The 23474-nt window shown below is 39.1% G+C and overlaps 2 protein-coding genes across 7 annotated transcripts; both read left to right on the top strand.

Moving 5' to 3' along the window:
- Positions 1-81: 81 nt before the first annotated feature.
- Positions 82-10401, top strand: LOC144902029 (transmembrane protein 82-like). Of its 4 annotated transcripts, none has more exons than XM_078798470.1 (6): positions 82-179; positions 804-876; positions 5539-5719; positions 5788-6205; positions 8548-8732; positions 9949-10399. In XM_078798470.1, exons 2-6 carry the CDS (start codon positions 869-871, stop codon positions 10042-10044), a joined length of 888 nt encoding a protein of 295 aa, XP_078654596.1. In that variant the 5' UTR covers positions 82-179; positions 804-868; the 3' UTR covers positions 10045-10399. The 4 variants fall into 4 exon arrangements, with proteins under 4 accessions (XP_078654596.1, XP_078654595.1, XP_078654594.1 ...); XM_078798469.1 differs by lacking the exon at positions 82-179 and adding an exon at positions 366-747 and having other exon boundaries at positions 8551-8732; positions 9949-10401; XM_078798468.1 differs by lacking the exon at positions 82-179 and adding an exon at positions 369-747.
- Positions 10133-22877, top strand: fblim1 (filamin binding LIM protein 1). 3 transcript variants are annotated; one of them, XM_078798467.1, is made up of 9 exons: positions 10133-10263; positions 12539-12676; positions 14255-14521; positions 17021-17196; positions 19150-19234; positions 19324-19493; positions 20201-20373; positions 21742-21859; positions 21943-22877. In XM_078798467.1, exons 3-9 carry the CDS (start codon positions 14257-14259, stop codon positions 22039-22041), a joined length of 1086 nt encoding a protein of 361 aa, XP_078654593.1. In that variant the 5' UTR covers positions 10133-10263; positions 12539-12676; positions 14255-14256; the 3' UTR covers positions 22042-22877. The 3 variants fall into 3 exon arrangements, with proteins under 3 accessions (XP_078654593.1, XP_057911570.2, XP_057911571.2); XM_058055587.2 differs by lacking the exon at positions 10133-10263 and adding an exon at positions 10498-12363 and having other exon boundaries at positions 12450-12676; XM_058055588.2 differs by lacking the exon at positions 10133-10263 and adding an exon at positions 10498-12363 and having other exon boundaries at positions 12454-12676.
- Positions 22878-23474: the final 597 nt, after the last annotated feature.

Raw genomic sequence — 23474 nt, forward strand, 5'->3', positions numbered from 1 at the left:
CAGTATCGACCCGCACGTCACTGCAGGCTTTCTTTTCTTTTTGGGGGGAGTGACGTCATTTGCATGTTCCCAAATTGAGCTGTCGAGTTTGTTTTCAGAGCGCTAGTAGCTTGTTTCTCTCGCGAGACTTGGCAACACTGTCGCCCACCATCGGCTTCCTGAAAATGGCGGCGTGCCTGGTAAGTTCGCTTATTTTTTGCCATGAAAAGCAAACTTTAAACAAACGTGACAATTCTAACGCTTTAAAAATATATTACAAATTACAAATCACGAGTCCTTATTCTACCTTTTAAATGATTTAATCGAAAACATGCTAGGAAAATATCGCTATAACGTGACGTAGTTGAAGCAATCACGTGTGCAGTAATTGTCCAATGGGAGGCTCTCACCGATTTGTTTGGCTCGAAGCAGGCGGCCATTGTTGTGTACGTTTGATTGCTAGGTTTCATTTGGAAGGATTTTCAGCCTCTTTCATCATACACTGAGTGGACTGACAATCACAGTGAGATCACTCCTGACCTTTGGACGTTTTAGTGTCAAAGAGTGTTGACAATGATCAGCAGCAAGGAGGGAACTTAATCTTTAGCCAGAGGCTCGGCTTAGGGGAATTGCACATAAACAAGCCTGAGCTTTCTTAACTTGATGTCGTTGTTGCAATAATAACACAAAAAAACATGTTTTTCCCTTTTTCTTGGATCTTGGCGCTGTTGCGTTTTGAGTCCAATCCACTTGACTGCTTTTTTCAAGGTGAGTTGATTCTAATTAAGAAGTTTTGGAATGATTATGATGTTTGTGTTTTAAAGGGATTGTTGGAGCTTGTGGCATATCAGTGCTGTGCAGCCTGACTAGAGTGTACTACTTTACCCAAATGCGCAGGTGAGGTTTTAAAAACGATTTAAAGCAGTACTGCCTGAAGGTTGATACCCATTTGTACATTAAAGAGGACCTATTATGCTATTTTTTCCATCCGTTTGTATTGAGTTGTAGACTCCAATAGAGCAGCTACTGTACACACAATAAACTGCACAGAATACCACCCATGGTCAATTCTGGGCACGCCTACTCTGCTGTGATTGGTCACATTCTCAAGTCATTCCGAGCTACTGCGGAAACCTACTTTCAAATTTTGTGGGTATAGGAGTTGATTCATTCATTTTCTACCGCTTTTCCTCATGAGGATCGCGGGGGTGCTGGAGCCTATCCCAGCTGTCTTTAGGCGAGAGGAACCGCCACATAATTAGACTAAAATAATAATTAAATGAGACACAAAATGTAATGTATTATGTTGATGACACCACCGTCTCCAGCGTCGCAGTACGTTCCATTTCCGCTTCTGTGGTTATCGTCACACTTTTCCTGTTTACCATCAGTGCCTACAGTGACGTATAAGAAACATTATTGTAGTGGTTCATTTATTCATTTTCTACTTATCCTCATGAGAATCGTGGCTATGCTGGAGCCTATTCCAGTTGTCTTCGTACACCCTGGACTGGTTGCCAGCCAATCACAGGGCACATACAGTGGGGCAAAAAAGTATTTAGTCAGCCACCAATTGTGCAAGTTCTCCCACTTAAAAAGATGAGAGAGGCCTGTAATTTTCATCATAGGTACGCTTCAACTATGAGAGACAAAATGAGAAAAAAAAATCCAGATAATCACATTGTTTGATTTTTAAAGAATTTATTTGCAAATCATGGTGGAAAATAAGTATTTGGTCACCTACAAACAAGCAAGATTTGTGGCTCTCACAGACCTGTAAGTTCTTCTTTAAGAAGCTCCTCTGTCCTCCACTCGTTACCTGTATTGATGGCACCTGTTTGAACTGGTTATCAGTATAAAAGACACCTGTCCACAACCTCAGACAGTCACACTCCAAACTCCACTATGGCCAAGACCAAAGAGCTGTCAAAGGACATCAGAAACAAAATTGTAGACCTGCACCAGGCTGGGAAGACTGAATCTGCAATAGTTAAGCAGCTTGGTGTGAAGAAATCAACTGTGGGAGCAATTGTGAGAAAATGGAAGACCTACAAGACCACCGATAATCTCCCTCGATCTGGGGCTCCACGCAAGATCTCACCCCGTGGGGTCAAAATGATAACAAGAACGGTGAGCAAAAATCCCAGAACCACACGGGGGGACCTAGTGAAAGACCTGCAGAGAGCTGGGACCATATTAACGAAGGCTACCATAAGTAACACACTCCGCCGCCAGGGACTCAAATCCTGCAGTGCCAGACGTGTCCCCCTGCTGAAGCCAGTACATGTCCAAGCCCGTCTGAAGTTTGCTAGAGAGCATTTGGATGATCCAGAAGAGGATTGGGAGAATGTAATATGGTCAGATGAAACCAAAATAGAACTTTTTGGTATCAACTCAACTCGTCGTGTTTGGAGGAGAAAGAATGCTGAGTTGCATCCAAACAACACCACACCTACTGTGAAGCATGGGGGTGGAAACATCATGCTCTGGGGCTGTTTTTCTGCAAAGGGACCAGGACAACTGATCCGTGTAAATGGGAGAATGAATGGGGCCATGTATCGTGAGATTCTGAATGAAAACCTTCTTCCATCAGCAAGGGCACTGAAGATGAAACGTGGCTGGGTCTTTCAGCATGACAACGATCCCAAACACACCGCCCGGGCAACGCAGGAGTGGCTTCATAAGAAGCATTTCAAGGTCCTGGAGTGGCCTAGCCAGTCTCCAGATCTCAACCCCATAGAAAATCTTTGGAGGGAGTTGAAAATCTGTGTTGCCCAGCGACAGCCCCTAAACATCACTGCTCTAGAGGCGATCTGCATGGAGGAATGGGCCAAAATACCTACAACAGTGTGTGAAAATCTTGTGAAGAGTTACAGAAAACGTTTGATCTCTGTCATTGCCAACAAAGGGTATATCACAAAGTATTGAGATGAACTTTTGTTTTTGACCAAATACTTATTTTCCACCATGATTTGCAAATAAATTCTTTAAAAATCAAACAATATGATTATCTGGATTTTTTTTTCTCATTTTGTCTCTCATAGTTGAAGCGTACCTATGATGAAAATTACAGGCCTCTCTCATCTTTTTAAGTGGGAGAACTTGCACAATTGGTGGCTGACTAAATACTTTTTTGCCCCACTGTATAGACAAACAACCTTTCACACTCACATTCATACCTATGGACAATTTGGAGTGGCTAATTAACCTAGCATGTTTTTGGAATGTGGGAGGAAACCGGAGTACCCGGAGAAAACCCATGCATGCACGGGAGAACATGCAAACTCCACACAGAGATGGCCGAGGGTGGAATTGAACTTGGGTTTCCTAGCTGTGAGACGTAGCCACTCAGCCACCGTGCAGCCCTTTTGTATAGTTTATCATGACAAATAATGGTTGGATTCAAGACTAAGTATATGCAGGGGAGGTCCGCTTTTTTGTAACGTGGCTAGCATACTCACAAATTCCAGTCGTGCTGGAGCCTATCCCAGTTGTCTTCAGGTGAGAGGCGGGGTACACCCTGGACTGCTGGCCAGCCAATCACAGGGCACATATAGACAAACAACCATTCACCTAGCATGTGTTGGTGTTCTTACAAAGAACTAAACTCATCACACACCAACTTAACACTCAAAAGGGATAATTATGAAACCAGCTCAACCGAATCATTCATTCATTCATTCATTTTCTACCGCTTATTCTCACGAGGGTCGCGGGGGGTGCTGGAGCCTATCCCAGCTGTCTTCGGGCGAGAGGCGGGGTACACCCTGGACTGGTGGCCAGCCAATCACAGGGCACATATAGTAGACAAACAACCATTCACACTCACATTCACACCTATGGACAATTTGGAGTCGCTAATTAACCTAGCATGTTTTTGGAATGTGGGAGGAAACCGGAGTACCCGGAGAAAACCCACACATGCACAGGGAGAACATCCACACAGAGATGGCCGAGGGTGGAATTGAACCCTGGCGCGCTAACCACTCGACCAACGTGCCGCCCGACAATTGTTTAAAAAACTAAATTCACAAAAACAGTCCTGTGTGAAATGGTGTTGGCTCATGAAAATATTTTTCTCTTGCTGGGAATCACCAAATCCAACTTCCGCCTGAGCTTGCATCTTACTTAGATGTTACCGACGCTGTAGAAAACCTAACTCTAAAATGCTAAAGCTACTCTCTTGAAGAAACCTCTTTTCTTGAGAAACTTCGGAATGTCCAGTCTCTACTTCCGGATTGGATTCAGGATCCAACACATATGTCTGTATGTTAAAAGCGGACATTTTAAAAAGATAAATTGCCACCGTTTAAGCTTATTGTGCTGGTTATTGTGTGTAGCTGCGCTATAGGAGTCCACAACTTGATACAAAGAGACGAAAAATAATCACAATAGTCCTTTTTAAGATCCAACACTGCAACTGGTCTTAATATTTTGATTAGGATTGTATCTCATTCAGAATGAATACATTTTATTTTTACAATATCAGGGCTCTACATTAAAAACAAAAATGACTTGCACATGGGGAATCCTTGGGCAAACTCCACACAGAGATGGCCGAGGGTGGAATTGAACCCTGGTCTCCTAGTTGTGAGGTCTGCGCGCTAACCACTCGACCCCTAGCATAGAAGTGTTTCAAATGTAGTTCTTTCCTGAGATCATATTTTGGATGACATTGGATGACATTTTTAGCTAATTTTAATTTAGTTAATTTAATTTAGTAAGTTTAATTTAGGTAATTTTTAAATATTTTTATTTTTATGCATTATTTTTATTTTTATGCATTATTTTTATTTTTATGCATTATTTTTATTTTTATGCATTATTTTTATTTTTATGCATTATTTTTATGCATTATTTTTATTTTTATGCATTATTTTTATGCATTATTTTTATGCATTATTTTTATGCATTATTTTTATGCATTTTATTTTTATTTTTATGCATTATTTTTATTTTTATTTTTATTTTTATTTTTATGCATTATTTTTATGCATTATTTTTATTTTTATGCATTATTTTTATTTTTATGCATTATTTTTATGCATTATTTTTATTTTTATTTTTATTTTTATTTTTATTTTTATTTTTATTTTTATTTTTATTTTTATTTTTATGCATTATTTTTATGCATTATTTTTATGCATTATTTTTATGCATTATTTTTATGCATTATTTTTATGCATTATTTTTATGCATTATTTTTATGCATTATTTTTATTTTTATGCATTCTTTTTATGCATTATTTTTATGCATTCTTTTTATGCATTCTTTTTATGCATTATTTTAGCTGTTTGAAGATATATCAACAAGTTGAAGTATTTGTGATTTTAGAAATAAGGAGTTAGTATGTTCTCTGTAGGCGGCATTATGAATTATCCTTACTGGCCTTTTTTGCAGTACATTTAGCGAGTGAAGATTGCTTTTATATTTTGTTTTAACTTGCCCCGGGCCATCGGTACATGGTTATTGTCGAGCCCTGAATATGCTGAGGGATGAAAACAAAAATAGTTCCTTATTTGTCTGATAAATGTTTTTTTTTCCACTTCTGTGAGCAGTAAAACTGAGAGCAATGAGAAGACGCTTTCACTAAGAAGTCCGCTCACAGCACACTGGAGATCTTTAGTCCACTTCTGGGCTTTGACAGGCCTCCTGTCTTTTGTTGGCTCACGTGTTTCTTCTCTGATTGTTCTGGAGTTTTCCCTGCGGGCCATCTCTGCCTTTATGTCAACGCAACTGGTGAGTCCAAGCAGAAAAGTCTTTTTTTTTTGTTCTTTATGATTTAAGTCTCCCTTCTCATGTTTCAGGATTCCGACAGCAGGGGCTTTCAACTTCTCCTCATCCAGAGCCAGTTCTCACTCGGGTGTAGCATCACTTGCACGTTATACTTCCTCCATCAGGGGGCGCCACACAGCTCTTTCAGCTTATCTTTGGCTGCCGCTCTGAGTTGGGCGCTGTCGGGCTTCTGCAGCTCCCTTTGGAATCACGTAAGCCGACTGTATGCTCTGCACAGCACGGAACGCTACTGTGGGAAATGCATCACCCTCCTGGCCTCCGGACACACCCTGCTGACCTCGCTGAAGAGACTAGTTGTTTTAGTTTTTTCGGTGGCGGCCGTGGCCTCCCTCGCAACAGTTTATGACCACTTCCTGTCCCAGAAGGAGGCGCTCAAGTTTTGGACGCCGCTCACACTTTGTTACTCAATGCTGGTGGTGTATAATCAAGGTGGGGATGAGTCGGAACGCTTTAGGACTTTATGAGTGAATGAAAGGTCAATAACATTTAGTCTTGGAGGTGCCACAGTCATATATAAAAATATAATAGAGGATGTTTAAATCAAATCAACTTTATTTGTAGAGCACTTAACAGAATTAACAGAATTAAAAACAATTACCACAATTAAAAGGAAAAACAATGACTAAGAGCGGCATGGCGGTCGAGTGGTTAGCGCGCAGACCTCACAGCTAGGAGACCAGGGTTCAATTCCACCCTCTGTGTGGAGTTTGCATGTTCTCCCCGTGCATGCGTGGTTTTTTTTTCGGGTACTCCGGTTACCTCACACATTCCAAAAAACATGCTAGGTTAATTAGCCACTCCAAATTGTCCATAGGTATGAATGTGAGTGTGAATGGTTGTTTGTCTATATGTGCCCTGTGATTGGCCGGCGACCAGTCCAGGGTGTACTCCGCCTCTCGCCCGAAGACAGCTGGGATAGGCTCCAGCACCCCCGCGACCCTTGTGAGGATAAGCAATTGAAAATGAATGAATGACTGAATGAGTTCTCCTCCTATTTAATGTGGAAGTGGTAACTTTTTGGCTTCTTATTTTGTCTTTCTTCAACCTCAGCCATCTCTGTGTGGAGTTTGCATGTTCTCCCCGTGCATGCGTGTTTTTTTTTCCGGGTACTCCGGTTTCCTCCCACATTCCAAAAAACATGCTAGGTTAATTAGCGACTCCAAGTTGTCCATAGGTATGAATGTGAGTGTGAATGGTTGTTTGTCTATATGTGCCCTGTGATTGGCCGGCGACCAGTCCAGGGTGTACCCCGCCTCTCGCCCCAAGACAGCTGGGATAGGCTCCAGCACCCCCGCTACCCTCTTGAGGATAAGCAATTGAAAATGAATGAATGAGTTCTCCTCCTATTTAATGTGGAAGTGGTAACTTTTTGGCTTCTTATTTTGTCTTTCCCCAACCTCGGCCATCTCTGTGTGGAGTTTGCATGTTCTCCCCGTGCATGCGTGTTTTTTTTCCCGGGTACTCCGGTTTCCTCCCACATTCCAAAAACATGCTAGGCTAATTCTAATTAGCAACTCCAAATTGTCCATAGGTATGAATGTGAGTGTGAATGGTTGTTTGTCTATATGTGCCCTGTGATTGGCTGGCCACCAGTCCAGGGTGTACCCCGCCTCTCGCCCGAAGACAGCTGGGATAGGCTCCAGCACCCCCGCTACCCTCTTGAGGATAAGCAATAGAAAATGAATGAATGAATGAGTTCTCCTCCTATTTAATGTGGAAGTGGTAACTTTTTGGCTTCTTATTTTGTCTTTCCCCAACCTCGGCCATCTCTGTGTGGAGTTTGCATGTTCTCCCCGTGCATGCGTGTTTTTTTTTCCGGGTACTCCGGTTTCCTCCCACATTCCAAAAAACATGCTAGGTTAATTAGCCACTCCAAATTGTCCATAGGTATGAATGTGAGTGTGAATGGTTGTTTGTCTATATGTGCCCTGTGATTGGCTGGCCACCAGTCCAGGGTGTACCCCGCCTCTCGCCCGAAGACAGCTGGGATAGGCTCCAGCACCCCCGCTACCCTCTTGAGGATAAGCAATAGAAAATGAATGAATGAATGAGTTCTCCTCCTATTTAATGTGGAAGTGGTAACTTTTTGGCTTCTTATTTTGTCTTTCCCCAACCTCGGCCATCTCTGTGTGGAGTTTGCATGTTCTCCCCGTGCATGCGTGGGTTTTTTTCCGGGTACTCCGGTTTCCTCCCACATTCCAAAAACATGCTAGGTTAATTAGCAACTCCAAATTGTCCATAGGTATGAATGTGAGTGTGATTGGTTGTTTGTCTACTATATGTGCCCTGTGATTGGCCGGCCACCAGCCCAGGGTGTACCCAGCCTCACACCCGAAGACAGCTGGGATAGGCTCCAGCACCCCCGCGACCCTTGTGAGGATAAGCAATTGAAAATGAATGAATGACTGAATGAGTTCTCCTCCTATTTAATGTGGAAGTGGTAACTTTTTGGCTTTTTATTTTGTCTTTCCCCACCCTCGGCCATCTCTGTGTGGAGTTTGCATGTTCTCCCTGTGCATGCGTGGGTTTTCTCCGGGTAATCCGGTTTCCTCCCACATTCCAAAAACATGCTAGGCTAATTCTAATTAGCAACTCCAAATTGTCCATAGGTATGAATGTGAGTGTGAATGGTTGTTTGTCTATATGTGCCGTTAAGGCCGTTAAGACATTTAAAAACCAGTTCGAGAATCGATCCTGAAGCGGACTGGGAGCCAATGTAGCCACTTTAAAACCGGTGTAATTTTAATGGTGGTTTCTTTGGTTTCATACAGAAGATCAACAACGTCAGATGGGCGCAGAGGCCCTGCTGCACACTGTGGTGGTGCGACTGGGGGCCCTGCTAGTTCTGATGCTGACGGTGGGGTACTGGTCTGATGTCCTCCATGTACTCATCACTTTCCTGGGGGAAGCTATCTGCCTGTTGTCTTCGCGGGACCTGCTGCAGATCATCTTAGAGGTTTGTGCCAAAAAAGGCTTCATTTGTTATTTTTGCAGCCTCAGCACTGGTGCAAAGGCCATTTTGGAGGATTTAGAACAGGGGTCAATTTACTTGGGGACCACTGGAGCTCGGGTCTGGGTGAGACTGGGCCGCATCAGGTTTTCCAAAAAAAAACCTAATTTATTAAAAACAAAAAAATTTAAAAAACTTCGCTTTGGTTCCAATTTTCTGCAATAAAAGCTCTGATAAAACATTAAACTGTTCTCAAATATCTTAATTTTTATTTTTCTACACAAAATAAGATGAAAAATAAATAAAGAAATCAAGAATAAAGAAAATCAATCAGTAATAAATAAATATAATAATAATAATAAAAACTTAAGAAAGCACATATAGTTGGTGGGTAGACAAATGATTTTTTTCCGATTAAAATGAACAAAGCATTATTAGAGCCCTGTAGACATGACAAAACACGACTATAGTCACATTTATACTCTTTTTATTTACAACATATTGCGCAACTGCAGGGTCTTGAGACACATGCTAACTCGCAAACTAGAGAGCTAGCGACCTAAACGGTAGCCTTCAAGTTATTTCCTTTCAACTTAAATAGCCAAAAACTTACCACTTCCACATGGATAGGGAGGATAACTATTAACAGTTATTTAACCTTTAACATGAACATGAATCAAACGTAATATTTTTTTCTGGGTACATGATACCATACAGCATCCATATCAAACTTGCACGGGCCGCACTAACATTAAACTTTCATATCAAGGCGGGGGCCTCAAACTAGTGTCCTGCGGGCCACATTTGGCCCGCGGGCCGCGTGTTTGAGACCCCTGGTTTAGAATATTATGATTCAATGGTTATTTAAAACATGGAACCTACCAAAAGAAAGATTAGACTCCCATCATTTCATCGGGAAGTTTCAGGAAAATATCATAACTACTTAAAGGAGAAAATTATTAACAACTATACCAACATAAACCACACAAAAATGGGTTGTTTTACATTAAAGTTGTTTACATTCAACAGATTTTTTATCTACATGATGCACTTCTGCCAGCTTGTGGCTATTTTTATGACTTAAAATTACTCTGAAATTGAAATGCATTCGTCGAGAGTTGCGTCTTTTTTTACCTCTTATGCAAAAACATAAAAAATAAATGTGTATTAAAAAAAAAATAATAATAAATCCATGGCTAATATGGACATGTCTCCCATCTAGGAAGAAGAAGAAGAGCCCAACATGAGAAAATATGGCCAAAGCTCCAGCTCCAGAAAAAGGGACTATACAAGTAAAACACTATCAAAAAACAGCTGAAATCTACATCCAATCCAATATGAATAAATCCACCCGTTTGATATATAACTGTATTTTACACAATTGTGGTTTATTTCCAACAGCTGGAAAGCATGGTACCCATGGGGTGTCCTAATTTATTCATTCATTCATTTTCTACTGCTTATCCTCAGTTCGATTCCACCCTCGGGCATCTCTGTGTGGAGTTTGCAGGTTCTCCCCATGCATGCCTGGACTCCGGTTAGTTAGTTCCTTGGTAACTACTCTAAATGTATGTACCGCAGTTCCTCGGCAACTACTCTAAATGTATGTACCACAGTTCCTCGGCAACTACTCTAAATGTATGTACCCTAGGTCCTCAGCAACTCCTCTAAATGGACATACTGTAGTTCCTCAGTAAGTACTCTAAATGTATGTACCTTAGTTCCTCTGTAACTACTCTTTTGCCTTTTGTGAAGCACTTTGTGACTTTTGTCTGAGAAAGGTGCTATATAAATAAAACTTACTTACTTACTTACTAAATGTATGTACCTTAGTTCCTTGGTAACAACTCTAAATGTTTGTACCTTAGTTCCTTGGTAACTACTCTAAATGTATGTACCCTAGGTCCTCGGCAACTACTCTAAATGGACGTACTATAGGTCCTCAGTAACTACTCTAAATGAATGTACCTTAGTTCCTCTAACTACTCTAAATGTATGTACCTTAGTTCCTTGGTAAGTACTCTAAATGTATGCACCATAGTTCCTCGGTAACTACTCTAAATGTATGCACCGTAGTTCCTCGGTAACTACTCTAAATGTATGTACCGAAGGTCCTCGGTAACTACTCTAAATGTATGTACCCTAGTTCCTCGGCAACTACTCTAAATGGATGTACAGTAGTTCCTCAGTAACTACTCTAAATGGACAGACAGTAGTTCCTCAGTAACTACTCTAAATGGACGGACAGTAGTTCCTCAGTAACTACTATAAAATAATGTACTCTAAATGAATGTACCTTAGTTCCTCTGTAATTGCTCTAAATGTTTGTACCTTAGTTCCTTGGTAACTACTCTAAATGTATGTACCTTAGTTCCTTGGTAACTACTCTAAATGTTTGTACTGTAGTTCCTCAGTAACTACTCTAAATTAATGTACCTTAGTTCCTCTAACTACTCTAAATGGACGTACCTTAGTTCCTCGGTAACTACTCTAAATGTATGTACCGTAGTTCCTTGGTAAGTACTCTAAATTTATGTACCCTAATTCCTCGGCAACTACTCTAAATGGATGTACTGTAGTTCCTCGGCAACTACTCTAAATGGACGTACTGTAGTTCCTCACCAACTACTCTAAATGTATGTACCTTAGTTCCTCAGTAACTACTCTAAATCGATGCACTGTAGTTCCTCGGCAACTACTCTAAATGGACGTACTGTAGTTCCTCAGTAACTACTCTAAATGTATGTACCTTAGTTCCTCGGTAACTACTCTAAATGTATGTACCCTAGTTCCTCGGCAACTACTCTAAATGGACGTACTGTAGTTCCTCAGTAACTACTCTAAATGGATGCACTGTAGTTCCTCAGTAACTACTTTAAATTAATGTACCTTAGTTCCTCAGTAACTACTCTAAATGTATGTACCATAGGTCCTCAGTAACTACTCTAAATGGACGTACTGTAGTTCCTCAGTAACCACTCTAAATTAATGTACCTTAGTTCCTCGGTAACTACTCTAAATGGATGTACAGCAGTTCCTCTGCAACTACTCTAAATGGACGTACTGTAGTTCCTCAGTAACTACTCTAAATTAATGTACCTTAGTTCCTCAGTAACTACTCTAAATGTATGTACCATAGGTCCTCAGTAACTACTCTAAATGGATGTACTGTAGTTCATCAGTAACCACTCTAAATTAATGTACCTTAGTTCCTCGGTAACTACTCTAAATGGATGTACCGCAGTTCCTCGGCAACTACTCTAAATGGATGTACTGTAGTTCCTCAGCAACTACTGCATTTTTGTGTACCTTATTGTAAAGTGAGACGTAGTAATTATTTGAGCACGCAGTAGGAGATGAATGCCAAGGTCTTCTGTGCCCACCATGCCAATCCAGATATATTGTATAGTAAAGGAAGGGAAGTAAATAAGAGTGGGCATTGGGTGGTGGCTTTGTGTTTATCAGGTCTCCCAGGGAGGAAAGCTTATCATATACTCATAAAAAACCAACTGACGTGTGTTATTGCGCAAGCATAGCTTGACTTTCTCTTCAGGAGGTTTTGAGTTTTGATGAATGGGATCCCACCAGTCCTGCTGAAACAAGAAAATGGTCCATGTATACGTCCATGGTTCTTATGGTTAGTATGTCACACCATACTTGGGATTTTAGAGTAAATGAGTACTATACGCCACCTACCAATACTACATCATCTCTTGCCCAAAGGCAGCTGGCAGAAGTATGGATGGAGGAACGTACGTCATATTTCTTCTGCCTTTTCCCGTAATCCTACCTGTTGGCTTTTTATGGCTTAGAGTGGAGGTGGTACTGCTCAGGCTGGCGTTCCACAAGGCGTGGCCTCCTGCACATAAAACGCCGTGCAGCGTAAAGTCCACTCTTGCGGGAAGAAGAAAAATTGAGACGGAAAGGACAACAGCTACTTCATCTGTCAGGTAGTATTCTTGAGATGCCAGTGATATACATAATAGCATCCTTAATGAATTAACACTGCCTGTCTGTCTATGCTTGATAGATTTATATTCAATACAGAGCAGGAATTCAATTGGGTATAAGTTACATGGTATGACTCTTATGATTTAGCTCAATTGTACAAAAAGCCCTATGGACGCTGAAAGATAAAACGTGGATGATTAAAATCAAAGGATTAATCAGTCAATCAAATTAATCCGTTTTCAAATGACGGTAATTAATCAGCATCTGCGACATGGAAATTTGCCGATTTTGTTGTACTTTATGAAGAGAAAGATAAACGACAGGATACAATTCTATATATTTGTATGAAAGGCTCCAAATGAACTATAAATATCAATCCAATTTTATATAGTTTTTTTTGGGGGGGGGGGGGGGGGGGCAAACTAAACCACAAATGACAAAAATCACATTATTCTGCTCCAACCACAAATTAGCAAAAATGAATATCAAATTGTCAATGGTAATGGTTTTATTTCATTTGAACATGCATCAGATTACAATTGAATGCATCCCATAATCAGTTCCCAGTTCCACATGTCCAAAAGGAGTAGGAAGAAGCAAAGTTTATTAAATCCTACCACTCCATCTGTTACTTTTACAATCAGTAACTGTTACATTTGTTCACTTCCTGCTTTCCTAATATAATTTAATGTTATTTTTTAAATTATTTTAATTTTAATTTTAATTTTAATTTTAATTTTAATTTTAATTTTAATTTTAATTTTAATTTTAATTTTAATTTTAATTTTAATTTTAATTTTAATTTTAATTTTAATTTTAATTTCTTGTTTTTGTTTTTATTTTAATTTGTAACTGTTACATTTGTTCACTTCCTGCTTTCCATAACACAGTTTAAGGTTTATTTTTAATTTTTTTTAATAATGCACCTCAGACCGAAGTACAAGGTGATATGAGCATCCAATGACACAATGGTTACCATAGCAACTGTCAATATAGTGATATATATAGCACATCATGACTGGATGACATTTTTAGCTAATTGCTTATTTTTAGCCTTATGCATTATTTTAGCTGTTTGAAGATGAACTATATCAGCAAGTTGAAGTATTTGTGATTTTAGAAATAAGGAGTTAGTATGTTCTCTGTAGGCGGCATTATGAATTATCCTTACTGACCTTTTTTGCAGTACATTTAGCGAGTGAAGAGTGAGTGCACATTATAAAAGTTAAAAGTTAATGTTTAGTTAACTATTTGGGAAATATGATGTACAATCATTTAGTAAACTGGAACTGTTATAATACAACTATGTTAAAAACAGGTTTTCTATGCCATAACTACAAAAATATATTCAATTTATTCATATACCGGTCGGGTCTGGAAGCAATTAACTGTGATAAAGGAGGGATTACTGTATTATGAGTCATGGAAGGGTTGCGTTCTTAGTTTTTTGTTTTCACTTTCAATTTACTTTAAGTGTGTGTGGGTGGGCAATGCTCAAACTCAATGACAATGTTCTGGGTTCATATTTAAAAAAGGCTACCTTTTCAAAATGTAAAACCATTTGGACTTTTCCATAGGCATGGCCTCGGAAGAATCAAACAGGAAGGTGTCCTCGGTTTTCATCACCCTGACACGTCCCCACCAAACCAACATCGAGCAGCAACAAGGACCCAAAAAAGGTTGGGTTCATGCTGGACCGTCCCCAAGGCCCTCGTTGCCTGGGAACCCTGTCCCGACAAGGCCTTCCCACACGCCTTTGGAGTCTAAAAACCCTGCAAAGTCTGCACCCACGAAGCCTTCCCACAGAACTTCAGGGTCTGAGAACCTTACAGTTGATGCTGCAGGTATTTATGACAAGATTCAAACTTTGATTAGAAAATGATCAAATTTATGGATGTAATTTTTGCCTTTTTTTTCTTCTTCTTCTGAAGCGCTGCTCCATTCTTTACTCATGTTAACGTTACACCACTTCATTATTTTATACACCAAATTACCCCCAGGGGTGGATCCCTAGGATAAAACTGGGGGATCCAAAGTGTGGACTGGATCGGTCCATTTTTAGCCTACAGCGGTTCTTTTTTTTTTTTTTTTTTAAATTGTCCTGCAGCACATTCTAAAAATAGAATTTTTAAAAAATCAGAATAAAATATCAAAATATTAAGAGAAAAAAGTTTTATCCTAATGATAAAAAGTCATAATTTTAAAAGAATACGAGAAAAAATGTCATTTTAGTTTTTAGCATGAAGTTAAAATTAAAAATTAAAATTAAAAACATTAAAAGTGGAATATTATGACAAACAAAAAAAGTAAAATAAAACAAGTAAAAGTAAAATAAAGTTGTCATTTTGGGAAAATTAGTGTGGGAAACACTAATATTAATATTACAAGACCAAATACATATAATAAATATATAATAAAGTAATAATAATAATAATAATAATAATAATAATGTATATAAAATCTTAATTACCACAAGAAAATGTACCAAACAAAAGTTGAAGTAGTTTAATTTTTAATTTAATTTAGTAGTTTAATTTTTTGATTTTTTTTTCGAGTAAAAGTAAAATAAAGTTGTCATTTTGGGAAAATTAGTGTGGGAAACACTAATATTAATATTACAAGACCAAATACATATAATAAATATATAATAATAATAATAATAATAATAATGTATATAAAATCTTAATTACCACAAGAAAATGTACCAAACAAAAGTTGAAGTAGTTTAATTTTTAGTTTAATTTAGTAGTTTAATTTTTTTATTTTTTTCGAGAGAGTTGCCATTTTACGAGAATAAACTCGTCATTTTAGTAGCATAGAATTGAAATATATAAAACATATTTAAATTGCAATATTATGAGACACAAACAAAACAACCAAGTTGTACTTTTTAGTAAATTAGACTGGGCAAAAAATGTCTTTTTTTTTTGTTTGTTTGTTTTTTTTGCCCAAGACAGCTGGGATAGGCTCCAGCACCCCTGCGACCCGGTAGAAAATGAATGAATGACTGGGCAAAAAATGTGGACACCCCTGTTATAGGACAATATAGAAAGTAAACTTGAATGTACTTTAGAGTACTAATAAAAAAAACAGCAAATAAAGTTGTCATTTTGGGAAAATTAGTGTGGGAAACTGGTGTTAATATTACGAGACTAAAGTCCAAATATTATGGAAAATAAAGTCATAATTACCACAAGAAAATGTACCAAACAAAAGTTGAAGTAGTTAAATTTTTTATTAATTAATTAATTACTAATTTAATAGTAATAATTAATAATTTATTAGTAATAATAGAGTTGCCATTTTACGAGAATAAACTTGTCATTTTAGTAGCATAGAGTTGAAATATATAAAACATATTTAAGTTGCAATATTATGAGACACAAACAAAACAACCAAGTTGTACTTTTTAGTAAATTAAACTGGATATAAAATGTGGACACCCCTGTTATAGGACACTATAGAAAGTAAACTTGAATGTACTTTAGAGTAGTCAGTGTACAGCTTGTACCGGAGTAATGTATAGGGGTGAGCAAACTTTTTGACTCGCGGGCCGCATTGATATGACTAAATTTACGGGGGGGGGCAGACTATATATTTTACACATAACAGTCCACCTGGTATTATTGTATCTGTAAAATTGTCATGCAATCTGCTATTATTATTTATTATTTTATATTTAGATTTAAATATATTTAAAATAATAAAATATTATAATAATTACAATAAAATTAAAATAATAATTATATTATTATTATGTAAAATATGCAAATATAACAATAATATTATATATAATTAATATAATAATTAGCATAATAATAATTATTATTATTATTATTATGTGCTTGTGTCCCTTTTTTCAGGAGCACTTTGTAAACAACAGACCATGTCAAAAAAGGAAATTGATAAAACCATCAAAAGGTTGGCTCAGGCCATGATGCCAGGTTGTATGTTGACTTTAAATGAAATACTTTGGAAAGATTGGGCGGGCCGTATTCAAACACTTGGCGGGCCGGATGTGGCCCCCGGGCCGTAGTTTGCCCACCCTTGGTATAGATGGACTATCCAGTGAACACACAGCTTATATTGCCTATATAGCCGGCAACAAAATTGAGTAAGATAATTGTCTTGCGTACATGCGGCCATGGTGGTGAGTGAGCATGAGTGCTGCTGGCACTGGGGAGCTGCGGTTCATTGAGGGCAAAGATGAATTCCGACATGTGTTGTGATATTTTGAAGCAGAGCATGATGGGAAATGGAGCCTCCACTCGTGCTCACATAAAAGGAATACATGAGCATAGTTTTCGGCAAACGTAAAAAGTTTCTTTTCTTTACTTTTTCAGGTGAAAGAGATGCAGTCGCTCCTATTACTTCCTCTACTTCTCCCCCTTTTCATCCTATTGCTGCTGCTGAGATGCCTTCAAACTCCACAGATCCAGTGACCACACCACCTCCACCTTCCCCGGTTCAGAAACAACGCCCAGTGACCTCGCAGCAGCCACCAAATCCCAAAAAAGAGGTAGGCACTAATTTGCTATTTTGTACTGCGCTGCAATTGTAATACATGAGAACAGTAAACACGCTAAAGTGGGCCGAAAGTTTTACATTTAAATGCATAAAAAGAATCTTTGTCAGGAAACTCTATTTCAACAAAATAAAACCAAAAAAATAATTTTTACTACATTTTAAAATGGTCTGGTTGAAATTATGACCACTGTATTGTTAGGGTCGGTTTGGACCCGGTTATAATAATATTACTATAAAGCAGGGGTCTCAAACTCAATTTACTTGGGGGCCACTGGAGCTAGGGTCTGGGTGAGACTGGGCCACATCAGGTTTTCCAAAAAAAATAAAAAATTATTGAAAACAGAAAAATGAATAAACTTTGCTTTGGTTCCGATTTTCTACAATAAAAGCTCTGATAAAAATATCTTACTTTTTATTTATTTTTCTACACAAAATAAGATGAAAAATAAATAAAGAAAATCAATCAATCAGTAATAAATAAATAAATATAATAATAATAATAAAACAGCAAATAATAAAAACTTAAGAAAGCACATATAGTTGGTGGGTAGACAAATGATTTTTTTCAGATTAAAATGAACAAAGCATTATTAGAGCCCTGTAGACATGACAAAACACGACTATAGTCACATTTATACTCTTTTTATTTACAACATATTGCGCAACTGCAGGGTCTTGAGACACATGCTAACTCGCAAACTAGAGAGCTAGCCACCTAAACGGTAGCCTTCAAGTTATTTCCTTTCAACTTAAATAGCCAAAAACGTACCACTTCCACACGGATAGGGAGGATAACTATTAACAGTTATTTAACCTTTAACATGAACATGAATCAAACGTAATAATTTTTTCTGGGTACATGATACCATACAGCATCCATATCAAACTTGCGCGGGCCGCACTATATATGTGCCCTGTGATTGGCTGGCCACCAGTCCAGGGTGTACCCCGCCTCTCGCTCGAAGACAGCTGGGATAGGCTCCAGCACCCCTGCGACCCTTGTGAGGAAAAAGTGGTAGAAAATGAATGAATTCATGTTGGACATGAGGGCGGCACGGCGGTCGAGTGGCGGTCGAGCAGTTATAAACTCTGCGCGGCGGGTATATAAGATGAATGAAATGCTGTCATGTTAGGAGACCAGGGTTCAATTCCACCCTCGGCCATCTCTGTGTGGAGTTTGCATGTTCTCCCCGTGCATGCGTGGGTTTTCTCCAGGTACTCTGGTTTCCTCTCACATTCCCAAAACAGGGTCGCAGGGGTGCTGGAGCCTATCCCAGCATGCTAGGTTAATTAGCGACTCCAAATTGTCCATAGGTATGAATGTGAGTGTGAATGGTTGTTTGTCTATATGTGCCCTGTGATTGGCTGGCCACCAGTCCAGGGTGTACCCCGCCTCTCGTCTGAAGACAGCTGGGATAGGCTCCAGCACCCCCCGCGACCCTCGTTAGGAAAAGCGGTAGAAAATGAATGAATGAATCAGAGTGTGAATGGTTGTTTGTCTATATGTGCCCTTTGATTGGCTGGCCACCAGTCCAATAGCCCAAAGACAGCTGGGATAAGCTCCAGCACCCTCGCGACCCTGTTTTTGGAATGTGGGAGGAAACCAGAGTACTCGGAGAGAACCCACGCATGCACGGGGAGAACATGCAAACTCCACACAGAGATGGCCGAGGGTGGAATTGAACCCTGGTCTCCTAGCTGTGAGGTCTGCGCGCTATGAATGAATGTTTGATGCAGTGATGAATGTAAGTGTGAATGGTTGTTTGTCTATATGTGCCCTGTGATTGGCTGGCCACCAGTCCAGGGTGTACCCAAAGACAGCTGGGATAGGCTCCAGCACCCCTGCGACCCTCATGAGGATAAGCAATAGAAAATGAATGAATGAATGTTATCCTCATTATACTTGAATTGTCTCTCATGCTGAGGCCTGTGCTTTATATTGAAGGAAAAAACAGCACCCTCTAGTGGAACGACTACAACAGAACAGTCAAATGGGGTCAAGAAAGATAACCCCCGTGAGAAGAGTCGAGGTAACCTGACCTCTTTCAACATTTGTTGGGTTTTGTTGATACAAGGACTGGATTCTAACCTCGTGTTTCGTTTCTGTTCCAATGTGAAGGCGCGTGTGCTTTCTGTCGGAAGCCCATCCTGTTTTCTGAGGAGGCGTTAACGGCCCTGCAGAAGCTTTACCATAAAGGCTGCTTCAGGTGCCGGTCTTGTTCCAGCCCTCTGGCTGGAAAACAGTTCTACCACAAGGCGGAAATCCCTAAATGTGAGAAGTGTCACGAGGTAAAGAAAAAAACTTTTGAAATGTGGATATTGTACTGAGCAGCCAGGACAGTATCTGTTAAAAATGCCACTATAATTTGATGAATATTATTTCACATTTGTCACTCGTTTGCACCCTTAATCACCGACCAGTTCTTTTGACACTCAAGCACCGGCGATCATCTGCTTCATAGCAGTTATTTCCTTTCAACTTAAATAGCCAAAAACTTACCACTTCCACACGGATAGGGAGGATAACTATTAACAGTTATTTAACCTTTAACATGAACATTAATCAAACGTAATAATTTTTTCTGGGTACATACAGCATCCATATCAAACTAACATTAAACTTTCATATCAAGGCGAGGGCCTCAAACTAGTGTCCTGCGGGCCACATTTGGCCCGCGGGCCGCGTGTTTGTGACCCTGTCATACGTACTTGACATTTTAGCCACATAGTCCCTATATTTAGCAAGTAAGGGTGCTACACAAGTGTTTCCCGCGTTATGCATTTAGTCGGTAATTAAATACAAACCATGTGAAGAATTTGCAGTGTGCAATGCAATGCAAAAAGCTGCAAAAACCCCTCCACAATGCAACACACAACAGTGTGTTTTTTTTTTTTAATCTGAAAAAATATTGACAATATTATCTTTGAGTGTCAATATATGGGACGATAAAATAAACTGACGTACTAAAACGTAACTTGTTTCTCGACTGTTGCAGGCCAGCCTTGAGATTTGCTGGTCATGTGGTCATCGCATCAAAGACAAACTGGTGCGGGCGCTCCAACGAACATACCATCCTGCTTGTTTTACCTGCGTCACGTGTAAGCAGCCTCTTGAAAACTTTATCCAGGCAGATACTGGAGAACTGTATTGTTGCCTGGACTACAACAGGTATGGTGATGGTAATGGTTTCATTTCATTTGAACATGCATCAGATTACAATTGAGTGCATCCCATAATCAGTTCCCAGTTCCACATGTCCAAAAGGAGTAGGAAGAAGCAAAGCTTATTAAGTACTACCCCTCTATCTGGTAATTTTACAATCGGTAACTGTTACATTTGTTCACGTCCTGCTTTCCATAATATAATTTAACGTCATTTTTATTTTTATTTTTATTTTTATTTTTATTTTTATTTTTATTTTTATTTTTATTTTTATTTTTATTTTTATTTTTATTTTTATTTTTATTTTTATTTTTATTTTTATTTTTATTTTTATTTTTATTTTTATTTTTTAATTTCAAATAAAATAAATAAATAAATTAATTTTAATTTTAATTTTAATTTTAATTTTAATTTTAATTTTAATTTTAATTTTAATTTTAATTTTAATTTTAATTTTAATTTTAATTTTAATTTTAATTTTAATTTTAATTTTAATTTGTGTTGCATGTTTTTGCAGGAAAAGTGCTCTACAAATAAAGTTGATTTGATTTATAAATACATTTATAGTAATTTATAGTAATACATAATAACACACGACACTTCTTTTTCAAAACATTTTGGGGACAATATCAATGAGTTTAAAATCATCACAATGTGTGAGTGCGTGAGTGACAGGAAGAAAAGCTCTGACACTTGGGGGAGAAGCGGTAGGTTTGGCACCCACCGCCTGTGGGTTCATTCATTCTACCGCTTATCCTCACGAGGCTGCTGGAGCCTATCCCAGCTGTTTTGGGGCGAGAGGCGGGGTACACCCTGGACTGGTGGCCAGCCAATCACAGGGCACATATAGACAAACAACCATTCACACTCACATTCATACCTATGGACAATTTGGAGTCGCTAATTAGAATTAACCTAGCATGTTTTTGGAGTGTGGGAGGAAACCGGAGTACCCGGAGAAAACCCATGCATGCACGGGGAGAACATGCAAACTCCACACAGAGATGACCGAGGGTGGAATTGAACCCTGGTCTCCTAGCTGTGAGGTCTGTGCACTAACCACTCGACCACCGTGCCGCCCCCCCTCGCCTGTGGGTTTTTATTTATAAATCTCTAGTGCTTAAAGGAAAAGTGCTAAGCTGCCTCTTTTTTTAGCTGTTTGTATATCTTTAGAATGCACAAAAAAAGAGCGTGTGGATATTCAGCATAAAAGTGTAGTTTTCCTTTAAGATGACATGTTTTTCAGATTGTTTTTTCTAGGGGAAAACAAACATCTCATCTTGAGGTCAATATGAATTGTAATATTATGTATTAGTACGATATAATAATCATAATACTTTGTCTCATGTTTCTTGTAAATTGTGATGTGTTCAGGAAGCACGCTGAGAAGTGCGTTGTCTGTCAGAAGCTACTGATAGCCTCTGATGGAAGTCTTCTCACGTACATTACACATCACGGACGCCCCTTCCATCGCGAGTGCTTCAGCTGTGAGGTATCGACGTTCCTGGAGACACTGACCCTCACACAAGTTATGTCATTTCTGTTTTTCTTATTGCTGTGTCGTGTTCCCTGCAGGTGTGTGGCTTCAAGTTCTCTACTGAGGAGGGGGGTGATAGCTATTTTTTGAACGGCAAAACACTTTGCCTTGTTTGCGTTCAAAGGCTGCAAAACTGATCATCATTATTAAGAATCATACACTGTTTTTTGACTTCATTGTATACATTAATCCCTCATTTATCCCTTCTTATATTATTACTGAATATTTTTGTATTTAGATCATAGAAAACTTGTTTAAAGTATGGTTTTTGGTATTATTAGACATGAAGTAACATTCATTCATTTTTACCACTTATCCTCACAAGGAGGTGCTGGAGCTTATCCCAGCTGTCTTCAGGCGGGAGGCGGGGTACACCCTGGACTGGTGGCCAGCCAATCACAGGGCACATATAGACAAACAACCATTCACACTCACATTCATACCTATGGACAATTTGGAGTGGCTAATTAACCTAGCATGTTTTTGGAACGTGTTAGTGTTCTTACAAAGAACACTAAACTCATCACACACCAACTTAACACTCAAAAGGTGTAATTATGAAACCAGCTCAACCGAATCATTCATTCATTTTCAACCGATTATTCTCACGAGGGTCGCGGGGGTGCTGGAGCCTATCCCAGCTGTCTTAGGACAAGAGGCGGGGTACACCCTGGACTGGTGGCCAGCCAATCACAGGGCACATATAGACAAACAACCATTCACACTCACATTCATACCTATGGACAATTTGGAGTGGCTAATTAACCTAGCATGTTTTTGGAATGTGGGAGGAAACCCACGCATGCACGGGGAGAACATGCAAACGGAATTGACCTCGGGTTTCCTAGCTGTGAGACCTAACCACTCGCGCGCCGTGCAGCCCTTTTGTAGTGGTTATCATGACAAATAATAGTTGGATGCAATATTAAATAGAGGGGCGGCACAGCAGTCGAGTGGTTAGCACGCACACCTCACAGTTAGAACAGGGTTCAATTCCAAACTCGACCATCTCTGTGTGGAGTTTGCATGTTCTCCACGTGCATGCGGGACCGGAGTACCCGGAGAAAACCCACGCATGCACGGGGAGAACATGCAAACTCCACACAGAGATAGCCCAGGGTGGGATTGAACTCGGGTCTCCTAGATGTGAGGTGTGCGCGCTAACCACTCAATCGTTGTGCAGCCCCCGCTACACTCATATTACCCAATATAGTAGATATAATAAAAGAAAATAAGCGGGAACGCACCACCCCAGTTTTATTTGCGCTTCACTGGCTTCCTGTTTATTTTAGAATCGATTTTAAAATATTAATCTTAGTTTTTAAAGCCCGTAATTGTCTTTTGCCATTTTAATTGTATTGTATTGAAATTGTTTTAATGTTGATTTGAATGGAAAGCACTTTGGTCACCTTGTGTGTCGTAAAGGGCTCTACAAATAAAGTTGATTGATTGATTGATTGATTGAGTTGAGAAAATAAATAATTTAATACATAAATTAGTCTTGTGCTTGTGTGTTTCAATAAATATCTTCCGGATGTGTGAAGAGGAAGTGACGTGGGGGATTCAGGGC

The sequence above is a fragment of the Doryrhamphus excisus genome, linkage group LG18 (assembly GCF_037039965.1).
Source record: "Doryrhamphus excisus strain RoL-2023G ecotype Guam linkage group LG18, RoL_Dexc_Guam_v1.1, whole genome shotgun sequence".
Lineage (NCBI taxonomy): Eukaryota > Metazoa > Chordata > Actinopteri > Syngnathiformes > Syngnathidae > Doryrhamphus > Doryrhamphus excisus.